At 39.5% G+C, this 23,896-nt stretch overlaps 1 protein-coding gene across 11 annotated transcripts in view; it reads left to right on the top strand.

Moving 5' to 3' along the window:
- The window catches only part of ENOX1 (ecto-NOX disulfide-thiol exchanger 1), a 365,091-nt gene that overhangs the window by 263,682 nt on the left and 77,513 nt on the right, over positions 1 to 23,896 (top strand). For all 11 annotated transcript variants that reach the window (XM_083811361.1, XM_083811360.1, XM_083811368.1 and 8 more), the window contains 3 exons: positions 262 to 468; positions 7,238 to 7,471; positions 18,228 to 18,440. In XM_083811361.1, the coding sequence (XP_083667487.1) occupies positions 262 to 468; positions 7,238 to 7,471; positions 18,228 to 18,440 (654 nt within the window). The remainder of the gene's footprint in view (positions 1 to 261; positions 469 to 7,237; positions 7,472 to 18,227; positions 18,441 to 23,896) is intronic.

The raw sequence follows: 23,896 nt of genomic DNA, 5'->3' as shown, positions 1-23,896 counted from the left end.
TTTAGACATTCCCACCTGGAGAATGACCCGCAGTGGCAGGAATTAGACTCTGAAAAACCACCTAAAACTTGAAAAGGTTTAGATTCAAGTAGCCAGTTTTGGACAATCTCTGCACTATTCAATTATTTTGCTTCTCCCTCTCTCCTGCCTCAATGCTATGTCAAATAACTGTTGCTGCCCAGAACTGATTAGGGGAATGAATAGAACCAGTGGATCAAAAGACGAATTTTGTATTCCAATGTGATTTCTGTTTTGACTTAGATCTTCCACCACCTTCAACAAGAGAGAGACCTCCCGGGTGTAAAACAGTGTTTGTTGGAGGACTACCAGAAAACGCAACGGAGGAAATTATTCAGGAAGTCTTTGAGCAGTGTGGAGATATAACAGCAATTCGGAAAAGCAAGAAGAATTTTTGTCACATTCGTTTTGCAGAGGAGTTCATGGTTGATAAAGCCATTTACCTTTCTGGTACTTCACATTATTTAATGGATTTTCCTTGCTTCTCATTTGTATTTTGTGATGTTAATGTTTGCTCATTTTCTTAGCTTTTATCCCAGCAAGTCTTTTTTTTTTTTTTTTTTTTTTTTTAAACTCAGTGGCTCTAGCATGGACTGACAAGGGGCAATTCTGTATATCCATGTGTTTGCCAAGACTTGTGCTCTGTTTTGTATGTTGCATACTCAAGAGCAATTTCCTGCCATCCCACAACAATGCAACAGACCCTGAAATTCACTACAGGGCAATCTTATTTTCGATTTACACAGGTTTATGTAGTTTTGCTCACAGGTTGTAGAAAGAGGAGGGCACCAGGCCAGGAATGCTGCTGGTTTCCCATGCCAATTTCTGTGATAGCCTGGCAATTTCATTGGCATATTTTTATAGATTTGCAGTGCAGTCTGAATAAAGTCTACCTTTATGTGTGTGTGTATTCAGCAGTCACCTGGGTTGGATTCTGAGACCCAAAAGGCTGTGCCTTTTGCCTCCCAGGACAATGAGTACCACAGAACTTCAGGTGTAAAATTTCAGATTCTCTCTCTTTTTTTTTTTTTTTCCAACAAAGGAACAGACTTAAAAATCTAACTCACATGAAAAAAAAAAAAAAAGAAGAAAACCATCTCTGCTTTCTCAAATCAGTCTTCAGTGACTGTTAATGTCCTTGTAAAGTTATAATCTCCTTTACGTGAGGATTGGCTTCCCACCTGAGACCTCCTTCACTACCCTGAGCTGGACCCCATCCCTTGTGTGTGTCTCCACAGGCTGGTTCATCACTCTTTTTGGGTCCTGGAGGACCCCCTGTCTTTGTTTTGCCCCACAACACCTTCACCCCTCATGCAAGGTATTCATAATGAACAGTGCCAGGGACTACTCCGTGGCCAAGACCAGTTGACACAGATATGCTTACCACCTCGTGTAGGGTAACCTCGAGGAATCCTCCTGGGACCACCCAAAAGGGAGCTAGGGAGTTAACAATTCTGCATACCTTGTCTGAGCTCCCATCCTAACCATCTTTTGTTTAGCAGCAAGGACATAGTTTCAATGTCCCTTAGGTGTCAATAGGAAGCTCACACAGTTAGAAACCAGTGGTCTCTCAAGTCATCATTGGCTACATCTTAAATGAAAGAAAGGGGAAAAAAAAGAAAATTAAAAGAACATATGAACTTTTGAAATGTATTGTCAGAAAAAAAGCTAATTCGTTTCACTTTTATTTTTCTTTTTCATAACTTGGCTGCCTTCCTTAAATATCTGTTCAACGAGCTCCACAAAATCATGAGTTTTATGAGACCTATGTAAAGATTTCTTTAGAATACATCTGCATTTTAATGCTTCTTCCAGATCTCCATTTCATTATGTATTTTTCTTCCTTTTTATTATTATTACTATTATTATTATTATTACTATTATTATTATTATTACCGCATTTCTTCCTCCCTCCTCATCCTCTCTTCCCATTTTCCATCCTTCCTGCTTAGGTGCTTATTCACTTATTACTTCCATAATGCTAAAGTTTACAGGAATGGGGTACAGACCTTACAGTAGTAAGAAGAGGCAGCACACTTCCCAGTTTCCAGCTTCTGTCCCAAGGAGGCTCCAGCTCCAGCAGTAACTTGTAACTCCAGCACTTGTGGAGGAGGTGAGAAGCTCACAAATTCAGTAGGAGCTGAGATTACTGTATATAATAAAAGAAACAGTAGCAAGAAAGAGGCCAGGGAAAACTGCAGAAACATACAGACTGCCATCCTGGGGCAGCGTCAGCATCCTGATAGCTCAGTTTCCTGCTTCTCTGCAGTTGAGTGCACTCTTTGTTTCACTCCAAGTAAGGTTTAATTTTAATTTTCTATGGAAAAATCCTGGAGCACCAGATCTGATGATTACTAGAAAGTTCCCTGTGCTGCTGTGTGTCCTCACTTAAGTGTGCAACCATAACAAAGGAATTGAGCAGAGACAGAGGCAGATTACCTTCCTTATCCTTCCTTTCTGATTTTTCTGCCAGCTTATTTCTGAGTTCCTGATCCTTTTCTCTGTATTGTTCTCACATACTTCCTTCTTCATTTTCCTTTCATCAGTTGCACCACTGCCTTCACTGCCTGTTCCACCCTCTCTCCCCATTTTCTTTTCTTCCAGTCCTTTCCTTGCTTCTAGAACTTTTAGTGTTTCTGACCAGATCAGGGAAAGAAATAAAAAAATAAAAAAGGAAAAACCAAAACAAGAAAAAAAAAGGCAAAAAAAAACCAACAAAAAACAAAAAACAGTGGAGCTGAGAAGGAGGAAGGAGAAAAGCAGGGGCACATAGCAGCCAGCGTTCACATCTTTTTGCCACAACCATTGATTTCTGCAGACCTCTGCAGATGAAACAAGGAGCACTGAATCTCCCCCAGCAAGGCAAAGCAGGGAGGTCAGGCATTAGACAGGGGCACGTTTTATTTGATCTTAAATTTTGTGTTTTTCTAATCAGTCTTTCAAACATTATGTATTCTGAAATGATGGGGGAAAAACACATTGTTAAGGCCTTTTCTTTTCCCCGTAAGAGACAAAAAAGACGTACAAACAGAATTTGTGGTAAATACAGTATGCGTGTTATATTAGGGAGGAATCATGACTTTGATATCTGTAATATAATGACAATTTTGTCTACCTAATCAATTTTATCTGTCTACCTCATCTAATCTCATCAAACTTAATATTTATCCTGTGCTTATCATTGGAGTATTGCAAGTGATTAGAAAATTCATTAAGTAGATTAATCACTGAGTTTTCTCATTTCTATTCCCAATTAAATATGTATAAAAGGAGACTGGGAGGTGGGTAGAAGATAATGTTAAAAAAGTTGTGTTGATATATTTTCATTTAGCCCTGATTTTTGATCTGATTTAGCCCTGCGTTTTGATCTTCCAAGGAAAAGGCTTTCTAAAATCAACATACCACCCCATGAGAAAGCTCTTTCTCCAAACTCTGTGTACTTTAGTCTTGTGGCTGAGATTCATGACAATTCAGTAACTCCTGCAAACGTTGATGGCCCTGGATTGGAAGTAAGGATCAAACAGGTTGCTTCAAACAGACCTGCTTATACCCCAAAAGCCCAAGGATATATTTTTCCTAAGCTGATATTTTCCCACGTGGATTTCCATTTAGCACTGTGTACTGGCTTTTATTTCACGTTCTCATTGATCACCAGCACTCTGATCTACATCCCCAGTTAGCAGCTAATGCCTGGTCCCCAATATAGCAACACTCAAAGGTAAGTCAAGCCACAGAGTTTTTACTAGATCTGTGATATGGAAATACCGTGTTTGATTTTTATTTAGCACCCTCATTAACTTTTCCTGCTGCTGCTCCTTTAAAGTGAGGATCTTGGCATGTTCCCAGACTTTTTTTCCTCTGCCATTGTGTGTGCAAAACTGAAATTAAAAATGACAGGCCAGGCATGCAGTTAGTGCTAGCTGCAGTCCTGAGCAAAGAGCTGGGAAAAAGGTTTTTTGAGGGCAATTCCTTGCCCATGCATGAGGAGGGGGAAAGACAGTTGATTTTCTCATGCATTTAAATGCCTTTGAACATCAGTAAGGATACATGGCATTGAAAAAGAGCGAGCCTTTCAGCTGCCCTACAGCTCAGACCTGTTGTTACAGATGGGTGCCTTAGGATCCCATATATAAAATTGGTCCTGGAAGTCATGCACCCTACCCTACACAGCGCCTTGCTGGCTATTGGCCTGTCAAGGAGTCCGATCTTCACTAGGGATGCCTTTGGTCCTGTAGTGTCCCCCATGCCTGATTTAGGAGGATGCAAGAAGCCATGCCAAAAAGACATTTACTGTTTTTGTGACGGAAAGATGCCAAGCCTTGAGCAGCCTGATATAATTTTGAAGTCAACCCTGCTCTGAGGAGGAGATTGGACTAGATGATGCCCAAGGTCCCTTCTGACTGAGGTCAGTCTAGGTTTCTGTGCCTGGGGAAACCACCGGTTGACTGGCCATCTTCGGTCTTAACAGTTAAACAAACAATGCAATTTTCTCAATGTGGTTCGCTGCCAATTTCAAAAATCTATTAATTTGGAGGCACTTAAACTGGTTACCTGAGGGAGCCATTTGTCCAGTGCTAATGAGGATACTGTGTTTTGGACTTCAATTTACACCATTTGTGTTTTTTCCCACTATCCCCATTTACTTCAAAAATAAGGTAAGACTTCAGGAAGACTCAACTTTGCAGGTGCACGCACAAGGTGTAGATAGAGTGTCCTTTCCAGTAGTTCTTTGTTCAGAGTAAGTGGGGCTTTGAGGACCACAAGAGTCGTGCTTCCTACAGGACTGGATTTCTCAGTGTGTCCATACCCAGCGTGCTCCAGCCAAGGGAGGCAAAAGACAGTGGAGAGGAAGAGAGACTGTGTCTTCCTGGAAACTGCAGCCCAGATGGGAGATCTAATTATAGGTTCATGAGACCTGGCACCCTGGCAGTGTTCTTTCACATTGCTGATAATGCTGTTTTGGCACAGAGCAGTCACTATTTGAGGAATGCATCTTGGGGAGAAACATTTGTCATGGTTATCAGAGTAACTGCACCAATGACCCCTTCATGCCTAGACCTCTGTGCATAAAACCACAAAATTACCCCCTTATTAGTTCAGATCTCCAGGTCTGACAGGTCACCCTCATTCTCCTTCTGTTATGTTTCAATGGATATAGCGTACATCTTATCACTAGAGCTACGTGTAAGACCACAAATAGCCTTCTTGGGGAGGAAGTAGCTTGTACTCCTCTGAGCAAGAGAAAGCAGGGCAAAGTAGAGGATGTGTTAAAGTAAAAAACAGACCCCTTGTCAGCCTCTCTGTACCATAAGCTTGTGAACCTTGGAGACCAGTCTTGGTCTGGTCCACAGAATTTTTTGTCACCTTCAGGCTTTGAGAGACCTCTGAAATACTTAGCATGAGCTTTCCTCTAGAGTTCTTGATGAAACGTGAAAGACATACCTCTTCCTCACTGACGGGCTACGTAGCTGAACTCCATGAGATGCTTGAAAGGAAAATGTCAAGCAAAAGGCACACAGATTGTTTGTTTGGCTCTTTTTGTTTTGTTTTGAAGGGGTCATTACATATGTGGATATCTTTGAAGCTGTGGTTTCATGTGTGCTGTAGTACAGCCAGTCCCTTGTATTCATACATCAAGATGTTTTTACAGCAGTAAAACAGAGTATGCCTAGATACACATTTTTGCAAAGATGCTCCTACTCTATTACACAAGCCTTAACTTTGCTGTCCCTGGAGAGAGTGCAAAAGGGAGTTTTAACTGTAGTGGTGAGGTGCTGAAGCTCTTTAAACCACAGGCAAATCATGAGACTGAAAGGTAGGTTCTTTCGGATAGATGTTCAAAAGGAACAAACATTTTCCTGCCATTTTGAAAGGCAACTTCCTGTCCCTGGGGCTATTTCACAATGGCTGTAGTAGAGCATGTTTCTGAAGAGCCTCCTATGTGCCAGCTCAGCACAAAGTCAATTTCCACAGCATCCCATGATTTGAGAAGTCTCTGCCGGGATGCTCTCCTCTTGAGGCTACTACAGCATGTTGGCATGGGGAAATTTGAGCTTAGCCCTGTGCAGACTAATTATTTTTACCTGCATCTGAAGGCTCTGTTTACAGCTTTCTATTTGGGGTTCTCTCATCTTCCCTGAATCAGCATTTTAAAAGTTAGAGAAACTGCTCTGTGAATATCTTTCAGCCTTCAAAATAAAACTTGAAAAAAGGTTGGTGCCCAGCATATGCTCTTCCACAGAATGGTCATGGAAGTGTTCTTTTATAGCTTTGGTGTGATTTGTTCATCCTTTGAATGCAGTCAAGGGCTTTAATACAGAGCAGGGCCCTGTTGTGCTATTATATAGGCTCTGACTTAAACAAAGGCTTTTCAGTCTGGTAGCTTTAGCATATGACACATTGACCAAATTATGAATATGTAAAAGATTGCTAAAGATGAGATGTGACAGGTTTCATTATTAGTTTTGAAAAAGGTCTTGCAAATGTCTAATAAATCCCTCCATGCTCTTAAAATTAGTTTAAAGAATGATCAATTTATTTTTTTTTCATTGTTATTGACTTTATATCAGATTAACTTGTAGGTGGTTTATGTTTGCTGCCAGATTGTTGAGATGTGGTATTTGCAATTGGGAAGCTTCAAAATTTGATATCTAGCATCAACACAGATATGACATCACCCTCTTTGTGGCCCAGAAATTTACGTAGCACACTTTTCTCATTCATCCATGGTCATAATGTTATAAATTTCAGCCTTTTCCCACACTTCCAATTCCATTGGCAGGCTGGAAGGTAGTGCTAAACTGTACATGACCTAAACAGGATCAGGAGAAGAAGGACTTTACATTCAAACCAACGTAGTTCGTTTAGTAGTTGTTTTTGTTTAGCTGTCCTTTGCTTTTAGAAATGTTGGGAGTATCAGCTAGAAAAAACGATATATTTGGAGAGACTCCTAAACAGGAATGTAGATTCTGTACCTTTGAGGTTAGTTTTTCATCTCATCTATTACGTTGATAGGTGATGCAGAAAATTACAAGGAAAAAAGAAGTGGATGAATGTTTATCTGTCTGTAAAAGCACAATGATCAATAGATCCTGTGTAGATAAGGGGGAATATGTGAATGTACATTTTAACTGCACTTGAGGGGAAAAAAATAAAGAAAAAAAAATAAAAAAATGAGCAAAGAAGTTCTGCAACAGTTAGTTCTGCTTGTTGGTTTCAGGTTACCGCATGAGATTAGGATCTAGCACAGACAAAAAGGATTCAGGTCGACTTCATGTTGATTTTGCTCAGGCAAGAGATGACTTTTATGAATGGGAATGCAAACAAAGAATGCTGGCCCGAGAAGAACGCCACAGACGCAAAATGGAAGAAGACAGACTGCGCCCTCCTTCTCCTCCAGCAATAATGCATTATTCTGAACACGAAGCTGCTTTGCTGGCTGAAAAATTGAAAGGTAAGCAGCATTTGATACTTTGCAGTGCATTATTCCTTAAGAGCAGGAGCCATCCAGAAGTCAGAACAGGGGAGGTGATTTCTCTCCAATGTATTTCATTACCTGACCTGTTAGCCTTTCCCCATTCCTCTGCCATTTTTATGTCAGTGGTAATGATACTCACCCACCTGCTAGGAATTTATAGCATCTGTCCATCTAGCTGTGCTTTAACAGCTAAAAGACAACTTTTAGAAAATTATATAGTGGGATTTTTTTCTGCTCAGTTGATGTCGTCATCTGCTTTGGAAATTATCTCATAATAAAGCAAATTGTTACACACATCCTTCATATTAAAGCCCTGATTCTTAAAATGCTTTTTTTTTTTTTTTTTTCACTGGGAGATATTTTATTATATTACATGCATGTGAATGTCCTAACTCCTGGTATTTAAACTGCCTTCATGAACCGCATTTTAACATGGCCCTCAGTTGCAGTGGCACAATTTATCTTTGGCACACGCCATCATCCATTCTTTCATTCCCTCTTTAGGGTTAGAAGTACATGTGCAAGATAACGTATTGTTTTCTTCATGTGTTTGCTTGCTTGTTTTTTTTTGTCTGGGTACACTCACCAAGTTAGTATTTTACAAAGGTGAAGCTTGATGATTTCTCTCTTTTAAAGTTAACACACAAAGCAAGAAGCAAAGAAATAAAAATGTTCATAGTAAAAAAATAATAAAAAGTCAAATAAATGACTCCTCATACCTCTTAGAGTTGTGTTTGTTTTCATTAAGCTTTTAGCAACTGTGTTTGGCATTCTTTCCCCATGTGGTGGCCAAGCACATTATTGTGTGCCAGGTCACAAGAAACTGATTCTTGCCACTGTTTCAGAATTACCCAGATTAGACGTAGGTTATCTAGCTGTCAACACGCTGGCCTCTGTTCTAACTATCAAACGTGTTTGGGAAGCTGCAGGAGGACAGTGCAAAGTGTTGCATCCTTGGAGCATGGAGCAGAGATGCACCCTACTGTCTCTTTGAGTACTGCATTGGTCACTGTTACATCAGCTGCTTGCTAGTTTGGCTAACTGATATTCTGACCACATACGCTCCGCTATTAAATAACTCCTTAAATGACTGGGAGATTGGTAAAATAACCCAGAGGGACTGATAGACCAGGAGGAAAGGAAGAATGAAGCCCATGTATAAGAATTTTTATTTCTTACCTAGCTTCCACTCCAGCTCCTCTAGAGGTTATGCAATACAATACAGCTTTAGATACATCTGTTCCCAGAATCTGTTTTCAATTGAATATTTTAGAAGTTAATCTTTTATAGGGAAGTTTTGCTTTATGTAGCAAGGCCTAGAGGTTTCCTGAACTAAGCCAGAAAATGCAAGAAGTCTGGGCAATTTCTTCCATATGGCTGGCCATTGCTTAGGGCAAGTGAATGTGGGTTTTTGCAAGATGTTTCGGATGCTTATATTTAGAAGAGTTTTTCTTTTCAGTCTGGGAAGTTTCCATGCTTAATTAAAGCTTATTACAAGTTTTTAGAGCTTTGGTTCTCTTGAAGGACATTTGACCAGAGCTTGTCATATATGCACAAGTTTAATATAGCAATGTTTTGATCACGATAGAGGCCAAATGTTTCTCTGGAAATTAAAATAAATTTCAGAAACATACAGGACTAAATATAAGCAATTAAGAAACCAAAATGTTAAGATTATTTTTAATGGGTTAAAAATCACTATAATCCAGCAACAGAACATGTTGCAGTTTTAAGAATGGTTTTAATTAACCATTGACTTTTAGTGAGATTAACAGCACTGGTTCTGCATCTGTATAGACCGTTGGGGATGGAGAATGTAAAGAAGCCCCCTCCATTCTCACTGGGTTGTCTCCTCTACTAGGTACACTAGAAAGGAGAAATGCAGTCCAATTGTTATACGGGTGCATACTGCTGCATTTCCAATAGCATCTTGGCCAGTACCTATGAGGGAGAGGGTAGAATATTAAAGCCTCCCTTGGGCAACACAGATTCACCATGAGCCCCTGTGTGACATCCTAAAACTAGAAGTCAATCTACAGTCTCTCACTCTGACAAAGGTCAGTTCATCTCATCACACATTCAGAATTTAAATGTGGGCTTCAGTGAAGCTAACAGAAGATATATATACACATATATTTATATATACATATATTTATAAACTTGGGGTCAAAATATCATTTCTCTGGGTAGCACCAGATTTGCATTGCTTAAAAAGCCTGAACAATCCATCCATCAAAACAAATCTGCTCTTGGCAGGATTTACCATGAAAGACTGGTTGTTGAGCAGATGCCTTGTAGTTATTTTCTTAAGGAAAGTCATGACCTTCCCATGGTACCCACTTCAAAAGTGTCCTGAGCTCTGTTGCTAATTCATGAGGTAGAGTTGCAGGTGCCCAACATGCAGGTTTCAGTACCTGCAGTGCCTCCAGAACTTCACTGAGCAACACTAGCTGAAAAGCAAGCCAAGATAGCTAAACATCTGTCATCCCAAGATACTGCTCTGCAATCACAGATGTAGACAACTTGGTCTGAGTCCAAAGAACTTTTGTTGTCAAAATAACCTTGGAAATTCCTGACAGCAAGGAAATCTGTTGGTGAGTAGAGATGAACTAGATTCATCAGACAGTTTTCTGTTGTGGTCTTTAGATATTTATTGGGTCTATAAGAGAGGTGACAATATCTTTTTTCACCTCCCACAAACTGCAGCATAAGACTTAAAGAAATTACTGTTTTTATGTACCAGACTTGGCTGCAAACTCTCATGCCAGCATTGCCAGCATATTCCTACTTATCTCATGTCCTAAAGCCACCTGGTGTGGCAGTAACTGGCAGTTAATTTTGCATGAGAAGTTGTTTTTTGCCTTTTTTTAACCTTCCAAACCACTAAAGTTGACTTGAAGGGGAATTAATTAAATAATGAATTAATTAAAAATTAAGTGCTGTTTTTTAAAATGGTAAAGCAAAATTTCACTTTTTTCAAAAGGGGCTCTTCAAATCTAATTTTTGACTCAATTATTCCAAAGTTGGATGTAAATGTGCAAATAGTTTCAAAAACCATTGTCTGATCACCAAGGAATAAGATAAAAGCTAAGTGTAACTCAGGTTAATTAAACTTCTAGCCTGCTTTTTGAGATCCTTTTGCTTTGGTTAAAAGTCTGTGTTTCCTCAAAAAAATGTCTCAATAATTTCGTAGATATGAATTCTGAAAAATCAGGATCTCTTACAGTGAAATGTTACCATAAATGTGAACTGTCCTCCTTAAAATGCCTTTGAGAATAGTCCTTGAGTTCTTATGCCAACAAACCCAGCAAAATATTATGCCTTTTGCTATTATATTATAAAAAACGTGACCTTCTTTTCTTCTGGTTCATTGCAGCTTTCTTGTTTCATGCATGTATTTCAGATTTTGATTCCTCAGTATTAAATCAGATGTGTTATTACTGCGCAGTGAGATGTGTCGGTAGATATTTGGGATCAAATTTGCATATTCTTACATCTGTTTTCCTGGGTGCTGTATAAATGGTTGAGTAACGTGGTGCCCAGAACATCACACAACTAGAGATGAGCTGAACCTTTCATCTTTAAGTGGAATGCTGCTCTGTCAGGTGTATTGGAACAAATCATTTTAATCTGTGTGCTTATGACATTTGTGTTTCAAAGCAGAGTTTCAAATGTTATGGTATTCTTAATTCGAGCATATCTGTACCTAATGGTATCATCTTCAGAAATCACTTCTTGCAAATAAGCTCCTTTAAAATACTACATCTGTCTTATTTGCTGCAGGTAGTTACATAGTTCCACCATTTAACAAAGACATCTCTTCATATCTGAATACCTGTTTTTTAAATATCTTGCGAAAAAAGAGACATAAGCATCTGCAAGTCATATGCAATACCCCGATATTTACCTCCCTTTTAAATACAGTGTCTCTTTATGAGCATAGGAAAGTTATTCATGTGGTCTTCCATTTAAAAAAATATATATATATAATTTGAAAAATTGAGAAGCTGCTGCTTTGCCAGGCACTGTATTATCCCCTGAAGAGAGAACAGATTGGAAATTTAAATAAATAGGTGGCAGTTAGAGTAGAGTGAACTAACTGGGGATGCATCTTGTGCAAGATTCAGGTAACATCAAGCCTGACAATCTCAACCCTTGCACATCATTTGAAACATAAACAACGTTTAATTGTTTGGGAAATAGGATATTTCACCGAGAAGAAAACTGCGCTGCTGTCGGTCTCGCTCTGCACTTGAGAGCCAGATTTGGCGATTGCTGCAGACGCTGCATGGTTATCCAGGGAGGCAGGTCTCACACTGATAGGATAGAGCTCAGCACCAGTCTGTGTTGAAGAGGGAGGCAAAGTCGAGATCATCCTAACAAATCTAATGTGTGCCAGGTTTGTCGCTGAAAGACTCCAGACCTTTTTTTAGCAGTCTTTTTTTTATTAGTAGTATATCAAGGCAGAGACCTACAATAGACATGCTTCGAGGCTTTAGCATCAAATCTGTTCGCTCACTCTCCCTGTTCCTTAGATTATCATCTTCTCCTTCCTTCTTCCATATGCTGCTGACATCTGCTGTGGCACTATACATCTGGCTCAGAGTGCATCAGTCAAGGGCTACGAGCAGGCACATTGCAAGGCTGGTTTTGTCTCCTGGTAAAAGAGCGGAAGGTGGGTTCAGCTGTCAGTGGCCTGATAACCCACTTCCCTTGGCACCTCATTCCATAAACCTGCAAGAAATACATTTGCTGTTAAGTGTGTTACCAAAAGTGCCCTCCCTCACCTAATCTGTATTATATCAATGCAAATTTTAAGGCTTTAGTATAAACCCACTTGATTAAATGTGCAGCACTGCAAAATGACTCGAGTTAATTACTATGAACTGGGAAATTGCAGCTCACTGATCTGAAAGTTTGTGGTGTGATTTTTGAGAAATAAGGAGGAAGCTCAGTACCTTCATAATTACTTTTTATTGGCAATAATGGCATCAGCAGGATAAGATAATGGATTTCTGTGTGTCACACAAAACACCCACCCCTGGAAGAATCTTGCGTGACTGAATTTGGAAGGAGTTTGATGATACAGGGAGGAGAAATTTCCTTTTAAGATATCTTTTAGTAAACATATATATATATATATATATATATAATCTAGTTTCACTTACTCATTTATTACATAACTGCAAAAGTTTCTCTGGGGTAGCATATAGTTAAGAAAGAGTAAGGTGGATGATTAATCTTTCTTTAAAGTAACTCTTTGGCAGTAAGAATATTTATTCCCAGACTCTCACTTATTATGCAGTACCATTGGGTTAAAAATGCTATTAATCCCCAAAGTACCAGACTGATGTGTGTGGTGTGTGGCACAGTTATATAAAGTATTTGAGCGGGGAAAAAAGAAGGTGAGGGTAGCAGACTGAAGAGTTGTGTTTCTAGGTCAGTGCCAGGCATTCTGTGCAGGAGAAGCTCTTAAGCCAAGAGAAAAATAGGTCATCATTGTGGCACCAAGTGTGGCGTGTGCTGGAAAGCAAACTGTTCCTGATGCACAGGGGAGCTGGGTTGAACTTGCTGATGAGTGATGTTACTACACCTTTTCCCTGACCCAATTCACCCACACCAGTCACGCACTGGGGTTTGTCATTTTTTGTTTTGAATTCGATGTTTTCGGTTTAGAAATCTTAGTTATAGTCTAACAAATTATCAGATCAGAAGTCAGAATAACAGTAATCTTGCTCAAACATCCTCACTGCTGCAGTTATATGGAGTGAAGCAGTTTCCAACCTGAGCTGGCCTCTGCCCCTTTCCTGTGATAACTGGGCTCGGTTTGACAAACTGGCTGTGGGATGTGATCCGATGGGCAGCTCCAGGCAGACCTGAGGGCGTGTAACCACCAGCAAATGGATGGTGCTGAGCTGGTGGGCATGAGGCAGGGGACACAAAATCTTCCTGTGGCACAGCTACAGCTGGCAGAGGACAAGCTGTCAGTCAGATGCAGATGGATGGGACACAGCCCATGGCTCTTGTCCCCTCTTGATGTACCCTGTAGCACAGACACTCTCAGATGCAGTGATACCTTCAAGAGTTGTTTAACTGGATTTCTTCTGGTCCAGGCAGAGCTTAAGGGCATACCTAGCTCTTCCTATTTCACAGAAGGGCCAGAGAAAAATGAGATCATTAATGCAACCTAAAGCATATGCAATGAGCATATGCTCTCTAGGTGCAGGCATTAAGACAACGAACAACAGCTCTGTCCTTAACCATCTCCTTGCAAGCCTAAGAGACTGCATTAGGGGAGCGAGATTAGGATCAAGAGATAGTATGTGCTGACTTTGGACAACAGCACGTCCAGTAGGACAACATAGAAGAATAGCTATAATTTAGACAGGCTCCCAGGGTTGTGTGAATTATCTCAGGTATTTTTCAAGCATTTGAGAAAGCCTAGCTTTGGGAAGATACTGACAAAGCTAAAAGCAGCTATAGTTGCAATGTATGATCATGCCCTGGCTAAAAGTCCAGCATACAATGTCATTCTTGAAATACAGAAATATAAAGTTGGCTATATTTGAAATATATATACAAATATAAAAATGATAGTAATAAGAGTGTTTGAATGCCTGGCTTTAGAGTGATGGATTAATCTATCTTCCCTGTAATAGCTAGGGCCTTAGAAACCATCACCCCAGTTGTGAAAGCACCTTATGAAGGTGCTTAACATTGAGAAACAAATAGTCACAAAATTTTAGATTCCTCTGAGCTGAATTCTGCTTGGAGTTACACCAGGGAAACTTCATAAACTGAGAATAAAATCTTTGTTTCCAATGCTTTTTCCCAGTTTGCCATTTGTTAGTCATTCTTGTCATAGCTTTTTCTATTAAGAAGTTAGTGCCTGTTGTGGTTGCTTGGAGGTCGTCAAATTATTGGCAGAAAAATGCAAAACATTTGTCAACAGTTTTTCCCTTTTTCGTAGAAATATCCCTGATGACATTTTCCCAGACAGCTGTAAGGATGCATTTTCTTTTCTTTATATTTCATTTCATCTGAGTTGTGAGCTAGGATTTAAGTGCCAAATATCTTCAGTTCATATAAGAAGAATTTGAAGTATCGTACCTCTAGAGGCATGTGACTGAGTCTAGCAGCACATGGAAATCTCTAGCGACAGACACCCAGCAATAGGTGGGTATATGAAAAAGTCACAGTGTGCATCACAGCTTGCTGTGTAACTTGAAAACCCAACACATATACACAAAAGCTGAGTGGGTGTTCTGCAACTGGTGTACTTGTGTAGTAGTTGGGATTCCTCAGACCAAATGCTGATGTCTCTTGCAGGGATGTCAATATATGAGCAGGGCACCCCAGGCTTCCTTTACAGCTGGTTGAAGGAAACAGGCACTTTTGAGGCATGTTTTGCCTCACCTTCAAGTAGACAGCTAAAACAGGACCAACAAAGCTTATCCAAGAAGTGTCCAACTCTTTCCATTGACTGTACCAGGAGTCTGGGTGTACAAACTCAGGTTGACATGAAGGAGATGAATCCTACCTTACTTACTTAAAAAGTGCTGCAACTTGGAGGAGAAATTATTTAAGTGCAAGACATAATTTGCTGTGTGCTTATTTTTAAGGAACAATTACATCTGAGAGCATTTCTTATATAAAGGAATTTATTTTAAGAGTATGTTTTTAAACAGTGTATATTTATGTGCATCCTACCGCAAGGGAATAATTTTGAACAGAATTAGGAGTTTTGTTTTATTTTTTTAATGAATGGTTGCAATCATAAGACAGTTCATGCTCTGCTTAAATTAGATTCCATCACTGCATTTCTTCTGCTATTTATCTACTAAATAAAAAATAAATGAACAATCTGGTATAAAAATCTGATTTTCCAAGTGAACCTCTGATTGCTCAGAAAGAGTCCCTCCATTCTGGATAAAGCAAATTAATTCACAGTGAGTTACCTTGTGCCAGTCACTGAGCAGCTGATTTAGGAATAGAAAAATATTTCTATTTTTTCTATTTCTAGAAGGTGAAATAAGGAAATTTTAGAACTGTAGATAAAAGATTTTATTAACTAATGTGTTCCTGTTGTGAATATATTACCCTCTAGCATTTTTTAATGTATCTTCTAATTATGTAATCAATGAAGATTCTGATGTTTACCAATGAAACTTTTTTCCTGCTAGTATAGAGCTATGAATTAACTATAACAAGCCCACAGTCCTCTGCAGCTCCTTGGCATTATAGCAAGTTGAAAACAAGTTTTCAGCATGTCCCCTTAAATGGGTTGAATCCATCTGGCAGATGGATGGCATGTTTATGTACATCCCTTATACACACCAACTGTGCCTGATAAAAACAAAACAAAAGAAGGGGTGTTTTCATTTCGTATAGATTCTGAAGCAAAACAGCACATAGCTGTGTATTGTGGAGAGACTGAAGTAGGAAGAAGGGAAAATGGCTCTGTGCAAATAATTTTCCCGATACATCTCAGTGAAATGTTATTGCCCAGTTCTGCACACTTTTTCTTCACAGGTCATGGGGTACCTCTTCAGAGGTGCTTCTGTGCACCATTTCTCCCAACTTTGAGGTTCATGTCTTGACCCAGATTGAATGGGATAATTTACTCAAAATGATGCTTTAGTGTTGGTTGATAAATTATGTGGGATGATACAGATAATGATGTCTACAAAGAAAAAGAAGAACATTCAGCTGCAGTTACTCTCTGCTCACAGTCAGTTACATCATTGCAGTTAACAGTTTGATGCCATCCTCGGGGTGACCTGACTCTACAGATTGTTGGAAATCGCATGCTAACATTCCCAAAAGCCCTTACAGGTTATTCTTATTGACTACTGTAATTATAATAAACATTATGATCCAGGAGTGAGTTCTTGGCTGTATTGGATTTGTGACATCCAGCTCCCCTGTATTTCAGGAGGCAAAAGCTTGGAGAGTGATTTTGTTTATCAGTGAAGAGGTTTTGCACAAGTTTTGTTTAAATTTATTTTTTCTAAGGCCTATATTCAGACAACTTCACTCATCAGAGCCACTTAATGCATACCTGCTTTGTATACATCCAGGGAAGCTAGAATGTGGAGACAAATCCGAGGGGACAACACAGAAAATGAAGATCCCCAACTGCCTCTTCCTCTCCAGAGACAATTACTTAACGAATGATGATGACGATAAATCACATATTAATGTAAAGTCACAACAGATACACCATCATACAGAGAAAGGAAGTTATGATGTTCTTATTTTGCAGTTTTTTTCCAGAGATATTGAGTGAACATGCGTTCACAGACAGCAGAGAGCAAATCCCATTGCTATAGCTGAAAGCATGTTTCAGTTAATAAGATGCTAAAGATAAGGCAAAGTAAAATCTACTCCTCAGAGGCTGTGGGCGCAGAGCATGGCACTTTTCCTCTCTGCACTTTAAGCTCTTCACCTTTTAGGGAAGTGATTACTGATTGGGAATAAGAGCCCAAATCATCACTTGAATATTAGTATTTCTTTATTCTTTGCACATGGAATGCAGAGTCTTAGAAACAACGTTCCACATTTTTGTATTCTCCAATACAGCTGGTTGGTTTTAATATTTTCCAATTTTCATTTTAAATGTCCTTTGGCTACAACTATACTACCTCTCTGTACCTTAACAGCATACCTTCTACAGAAAGGTGTACCTATCATCTAAAATATATGAAGAAATCTAAGCAGCAAGGACCAGATGAACTGTTTAAAATGATTTGTTTGGAAATTGAAGTTTTATAGAATAAAAAACCTTAAGAAAAAAAAAAAATGAGAGAGAACTGCACAAAAAAATGGTTCCATAGGAAGACACTGTTGTAATAACGTTTTCTTGCAGTTTGCTCTAAATGGGACTTAAAAAGAAATGTGTCCTCTTAATCCTGATGAAGCCAGAAGTGCAATGGATGCTGTGTTAAGAGTCTTCTGAGGAAGCTGAGAGCACTGTCAGAGGAAATAAGATTACCTGGGGAAGAAGTGCACAAAATTTAGCCACCAGGTTTTGTTGATCTTTCTGCAGAGAAATATTACTTCAGTTACGTGAATACTAACCAAAAAGCAGTAATCCAGGTATTTGCCTGAATTCATTTGGACTCCTTTAAGAAAAATGTTGAAAATAAAGCACAGAAAAATGCAAAATACAAAATAAATACAGACGCATCATCTGTTCAAAGCAGTTCCTTGTAATTAATCAGTGCTTCAAGCAGAAGTTGTTCAGCCTAGTCATTGTTCATTAATTAAGAATGTGACGGTAGTGAAATCTGTTGACAAAAGTAGGGCTGAGCCCAAGCTCCAAGACTGAGCTTTCGGCCAAGAAGATTAACAAGGACAAATTTCATTTCTTCAGTGGTTCTTGTAACATAAAGTTCTTCTCACTCCTCTCTAAGGTCATTTCATATTGCTGAACAGCTTAAGGGAGCTGTTGCAAAAGAGAGGAGTCAGCCCATGGATGTATGTGGGCTGCTTTTTATTGTGAGAAGGCTATTAGAATAAGCAGAAGGCAAGTCTTGAAGGAAGAGTTATGGAGCTTCACATGGTACCATTGGCTTCCTACATCTGATAGAACAAAGGACCCAAAAGTTGCCCCAAATGATACACTGCGAGTGTGATTTACGGTGATTTTAATGTGACACAGAGCAGAAAATGTGTTCTTGACAGGATATTTATGTCTGCAATTTAAAACCCAATGTTTTGATTGTTCTAGATGATAGCAAGTTTTCGGAGGCCATCACAGTGCTGCTTACCTGGATTGAGCGAGGCGAGGTGAATCGTCGCTCTGCAAACCAGTTTTATTCAATGGTGCAGTCCGCAAACAGCCATGTTCGCCGGCTCATGAATGAAAAGGCAGCTCATGAGCAAGAGATGGAGCAAGCCAAGGAGAGTTTTAAAAATGCCTTAACAGGGATCCTGACACAATGTAAGTAACTCCTTTTTGTCCAGTGGTGTTGTAGTGATGGTGGTGGTGGTGGTAGTGGTTTTTTTATCATTTTATTTGTTTGTTTGGGGGTAAGTAGTTGCAATGCAGTCATATTCTACTTCATGTCCTATTTCATACTCTGTGGCAATTGGAGGAACAAGGACCATTCCTAAGAGCTTATTTCTCAAGGTGAGCAAAGTTTCAGTAGTTTTTATTTATTATTATTATTATTAATAGATGAAGACATGCTCTATGCATAACGTCTATAATTACATAGGCAAAACACTTCAGGAACGAACCAGACAGAAGCCTCCCTGCTCTGAAAAAGATCATGCTTTTGTGGAGAGAAGTGATTTTTAAACTTTGAGTTACAGCTCAGGCCAGTTACAGAATAGAGGACAATTAGGTTATATTTTTAGCCTGGGTTTAGGGAAAGGCAGTAGGATTCAGAAACTTAGGGATATATTCACACCATACCAGGCCACCCCCACAGTCGGAGAATATGCTGTACCAGTGCTGGCATCAGGACTGCTCAGCTGATACAATGCCAATATTCATTTGGCAGATAAACTGCCTTAAATATTTAGTGCTGGCAGCTATTTCCTTAGTACAGAAATATAATCAATGAAGTTACCTTAATGGGTTTCCCTCATAAAACAGCAATCATGAAATTTGCCTAGAAGTGTTTTTCAAAGGAAAGAGAGAGAGTAGAGTAGAGTAGAAAGAAGAGAAGAGAAGAGAAGAGAAGAGAAGAGAAGAGAAGAGAAGAGAAGAGAAGAGAAGAGAAGAGAAGAGAAGAGAAGAGAAGAGAAGAGAAGAGAAGAGAAGAGAAGAGAAGAGAAGAGAAGAGAAGAGAAGAGAAGAGAAGAGAAGAGAAGAGAAGAGAAGAGAAGAGAAGAGAAGAGAAGAGAAGAGAAGAGAAGAGAAGAGAAGAGAAGAGAAGAGAAGAGAAGAGAAGAGAAGAGAAGAGGAAATTCATTGTAGCTAGTTTTAACATGTCTATATAATATCTTTGGGCCCATCTACTTCATCTAACCCCCAAATTGTGAAATAATGTCATGCTCAAGCAAGAAGCTTTATGATACTCAGAAACATGGAGCATGGAACTAGTTTTAATATGCAAGTTAAAAACAAAAACTGGGACAATTTAACAGATGGTGGGCAATGCAGTTGTTGCATTGCAATTTCTGAATCACACCCCTAATCTTTACATAAAATCTTGAACCCTAAAGGCTCTTCTGCACTATTTTTCTGGCCCAGAAGTGCCTGAAATCTTCCTGCATAGTTGATGGAGAGCTCAACACCTCAGAAGACCAATTCACCCCTAGGAAAACTGTCCTTCTGATTTAAGAGTTTAGACACCTGAACTTAGTAAGAAATAATCTGGGCCAAAAGCATTTGGTTTCTGAGGACATATGTTCAGTGTGTAAATTTTAAAAGTCAGCTAATTCCCCTGCTAATTTGTTAGGCAATATCATCTCCTGTCTCAGCAACTAAAAGACAGTGTGAGGAGCAGAGACACGGGCACCACGCATGCTGTTGAATTTTTGTATGCAACAGCCAGCCCCAGTATTCAGAAATACCTTCTTCAGCTGCATTAAAAAAATTAAAAAAAATAAATAAAAAATCCCCCATTGTCAGCAGGCTGAACTTTAGTTAAATCTGTCTAAATTAGCCCGTTTGTCACCAACTGTTGTGGAACATCTGTCACTTGGAAATAGAGATCCCTGTAGTTTCAGGTGGAAACTAGCAGTTTGGCTATCTGGTTTGTTCCTGTAATGTGCTGAATGTTGAACTTACAGAAATGACAATAGGTCTGGCTTCAAAACATGAGTCTCAGAGTGATAAAGTCACAACAATGGCCTGGAAGAAGAGAGTTTCTGGCACGTCTGGCCATTGAGGACAAGGTCAGCAAAAACACAGGCTCAGGGAAAGGTGTCACACGCTGTGGATTTTATAAGAACAAATTTTATGAGCTTTCCAGATGCTCCACATTGGTTATTTTATAAACATCATAAACATTGGCCATTATTAGCATTAATGTCTTATTAAAATTCTCTGCAAACTTGCTATGAACAGATGGATGATGTTTTGCTTTACACGTGTATATGCCTAAGATTACTAAACATGGAGAATGTGAAATGAGCTTCCCCTTTTCAAGAATTTTCTTGTATTTGAGTTGATCCAAGGAATGTTTTATGCCTCCTCTTCCATTGTTTTCTCACAGCCCTATCTAATGAACTACAATATGTCAATTTATGAAGAAGAATCTGAAAATACTAGGTGTCCAAAATAAGAATGTGGTCTATTAAATACTGCAGAGTGACAAAAAGCACTTCTGCTGTTCTGCAGTAAGGATCCAAAAGTCCAGTGTAATGCTGCAGCTGTGTCCATTTGACATAGATATTACAATATTTTTAAAATACTATATGTCGCTCCTCTGTTGTGATCTGTGTCAGATGTCCAAGTCTGAGCTGACCACTCTGGGCCTTCTTTGCAGTGAGCATAGAAAAATAAGCATTTCCAGAGGATAAGTCATCAGACCCACCTTGCAGTGCTCTTCCAGCAAGATGAATCATCCCTTGGAGATGCCGTGTTTTTTTTTTTCTGCTGCCCATAGAGGAATCTTAGAGGGCCTAGCTCAGAACCAGATGTCCAACTTTCACATGCATAGTCTGGGGTCAATTAATCCCACTTACTGTGTTCAATCTTAACTCAGAAGGACATTGCATAAGGGCAGAACTTGGAGTTAGGTAAAAATGCCAGCGTTGTAGCAGTACATAGTATGGAGAGTGAAGAAGAGATAAGTTAAGCAAATGGGCTTGAAGTGCACTCACCTGGAACACATATGCCGTCTATGTGGGTCTCAGTATAAAATGCTTTCTTATTAATGAGGATTAGTGTGGCCAGAACATTTCAGCTTATTGGCCCAGACACTAAAGAAGTACAGGTATTGAAATTCCAGCTACCTATTTCTGCCTGCAGGTATTTAGAAGATTACCAAGCGGATTACCCCTAAAAAATCGGGTCAAGTGTTCTGGACATGAATTAATTACCTAACCAAGATACTTGTGCCAGGATAATCAGCAAAATAAAGTATAATACTGCTGTCACACCATCAACTTACAGCCCCTGATTTAAGTTCTACAGGGATTCTTAGCCTCCTTATGGTGTTTCTTCAGTTATTTAAAGGATAACGAGAGAAAAATGTCCATTTGCTTCTTTTTATTAAGTTAGTTAGTTTTCCTAGATTTGAATCTATGGTTAAAATATGGATCGTTCCATCTTTGTGGTTTGATTTCCAAATTTTTTTCACTTTACTTGCACAGCACCGTTACATGTGACACTGCTCCCTGACTTTCCATGCATCTCCTTTTAATTTCCTCCCAAACCACCTTTTCAGCCTAAGGCTTATGCATGTTGATCCTCATGTTTAAGAAAAATGGAAGCCCTAGAAACATCTGTGTTTTTTAGACTACAGCAAAGCTGCAATTCTCTCCTTTGACTTTCTCATCCCTACACAGTAAATTTCATCTGCTTCTTATCGAGGTTTCAAACTACTTTGTGCAGTGTCCCTAGACATTTTCAAAAGTACCTATAGGTGAATGAAGAGCTAAAATCCCATATTCAAATATAAACTTGTTATCTCAAGGGCCAGACTTACAGTGGGATGGAAGTACCCTCAAACGCAGATAGATAGACACACAGCATAATTAACAGAAGTGCCCCATGGTTGGGTACTGAGCATGTTATTACACTCAGTTGGTCTTTTTTGTCAACCTTACTAACGGATGTATCTTGCAGGGGCATAGACATCAAGTTCATATCAGGGGCTATGAATCAGTCTCTCATGTGCTGTGGGGGAACAGTGGGAAGGTGTTTTTAGTCCAAGAGCATTATGGACAGATTACTTCCTTGTCACATGGTAGCTTTCACTTCCATTCTGTCCATGGCCTTCAGCAAATTTCAGTGCCTAATGCCTGGAACGATCTTTTGGGCAGATATCTTTAAACACCCTGAATGCTAGGGAAGGAACTGAACCTAAGCCTCCCTCCTTCCAAGAGCGTGCTAAATGGTGAGGTCAGATGCTCTGAAAGGGAGTGTTGATCTCCCATAGGGTGTTTGGCAGAAGGCTTTCAGGCACCTCATCCAGAACAATCCCAGCTGGAGGAAGGTGTCTCCCTGTTTCCTATTACACGGCAAAATGAGAACGTCTATGGCAAATCTCTGTCCAGGGGATCTATGTGCATAGACTATCAGCTAGTTACAGCAGTGACCTTATATGCCCCTCCCAAGTGTGAAGCCCTTCCCCTGTACATTGTAGAAAGCCTGAGATTTAACCCACCACAGTTAATTACAGATAATCACTGGAGATTTGCAACCTGTGTAAAAAGCCTGAAGGTGTGGATAGACACAGGTTTATCCTAGAGGGCAAGTTGGAGTAGAAACCTGCAGTCATTTATTCCACTGTAACTAATAACAGAAATGTTCTTACCTCATGTGGACATGAAGTTACTCAAAAGGGAAGCCACTCCCCAGCAACCTTGAGATCCCTCTATGCATTGATTGGCATTAAGGAGAAGAGAGGTGCTGCAGGTTCTCACCCTACTTGACAAGCAGTAGTTAGTTCATTGGCTGTCAGTAAGCAATTTTTAAAACTAGGATGTAGACCTCTAAATCACTTAGACCTGTCTAAAAACGGCCATCCTAAATTTTATTCACAATGGGTAAGTGACAACCTTACTGTTGGCATTAGGCAAGCCAGTGGCAATCCAAGGTAGCAATTCCCAGCACTCAAACTGGGCCAGTAGGCCATCCTGGTATTCCAGGGGACCTCATGGACAAGCTACATGCTGACACCTTTTTTTTTCCATTTCAGCTACTAAATATCATGTCATCACAATAAGCAGTAAAAGCAGAGCTGTTACAAAGTTTAGTACATTTATAAGTGACAGGATGCAATCTTCACTAGAACTGACAGAGTATTTGTACTAAAAATAGATTTTTCCACTAGCTGAAACCAAAATGTCAGTATCTTTTCTCGGTACAGCTCTAATTCTGATCAGGGATTAAAACCTTGTAGTTTGGGGAAGCTTATGTAGTCTTAAAATATGAGAATTCATATCTATGGTTAAAAATGATATTATTAATTCTTTTTTAAAAAAAGAAAAGACACAGCATCTAAGTGATTCCCTACTTTTTCCTGGACAGCAAGCTGGCTTCTGAGAAGGTCAGAAAAAACACAGCAATTTTCATTATGTCACCGATGCACCTTTGTCAGAAAAGCCATGGTGATGGCAGAGAAAACAAACAAACAAACAAACAAACAAACAAACATACAAAAGTGTGTATGAGTGGTATCCCAGCTTTGCAAGGAGTTTTGATCAGAGTGATATGCTGTGGTTCTCTGAATCTAACAGCTCCCATGTAGGTGTACTCCTGCACTGGTAGGGGTG

The sequence above is a fragment of the Anser anser genome (genome assembly GCF_964211835.1).
Source record: "Anser anser genome assembly, chromosome: 1".
In the NCBI taxonomy this organism is placed as follows: Eukaryota; Metazoa; Chordata; class Aves; order Anseriformes; family Anatidae; genus Anser; species Anser anser.
The sequence above is the reverse complement of the archived record's forward strand: the minus strand, read 5'-3'. Positions and strand labels throughout refer to the sequence as shown.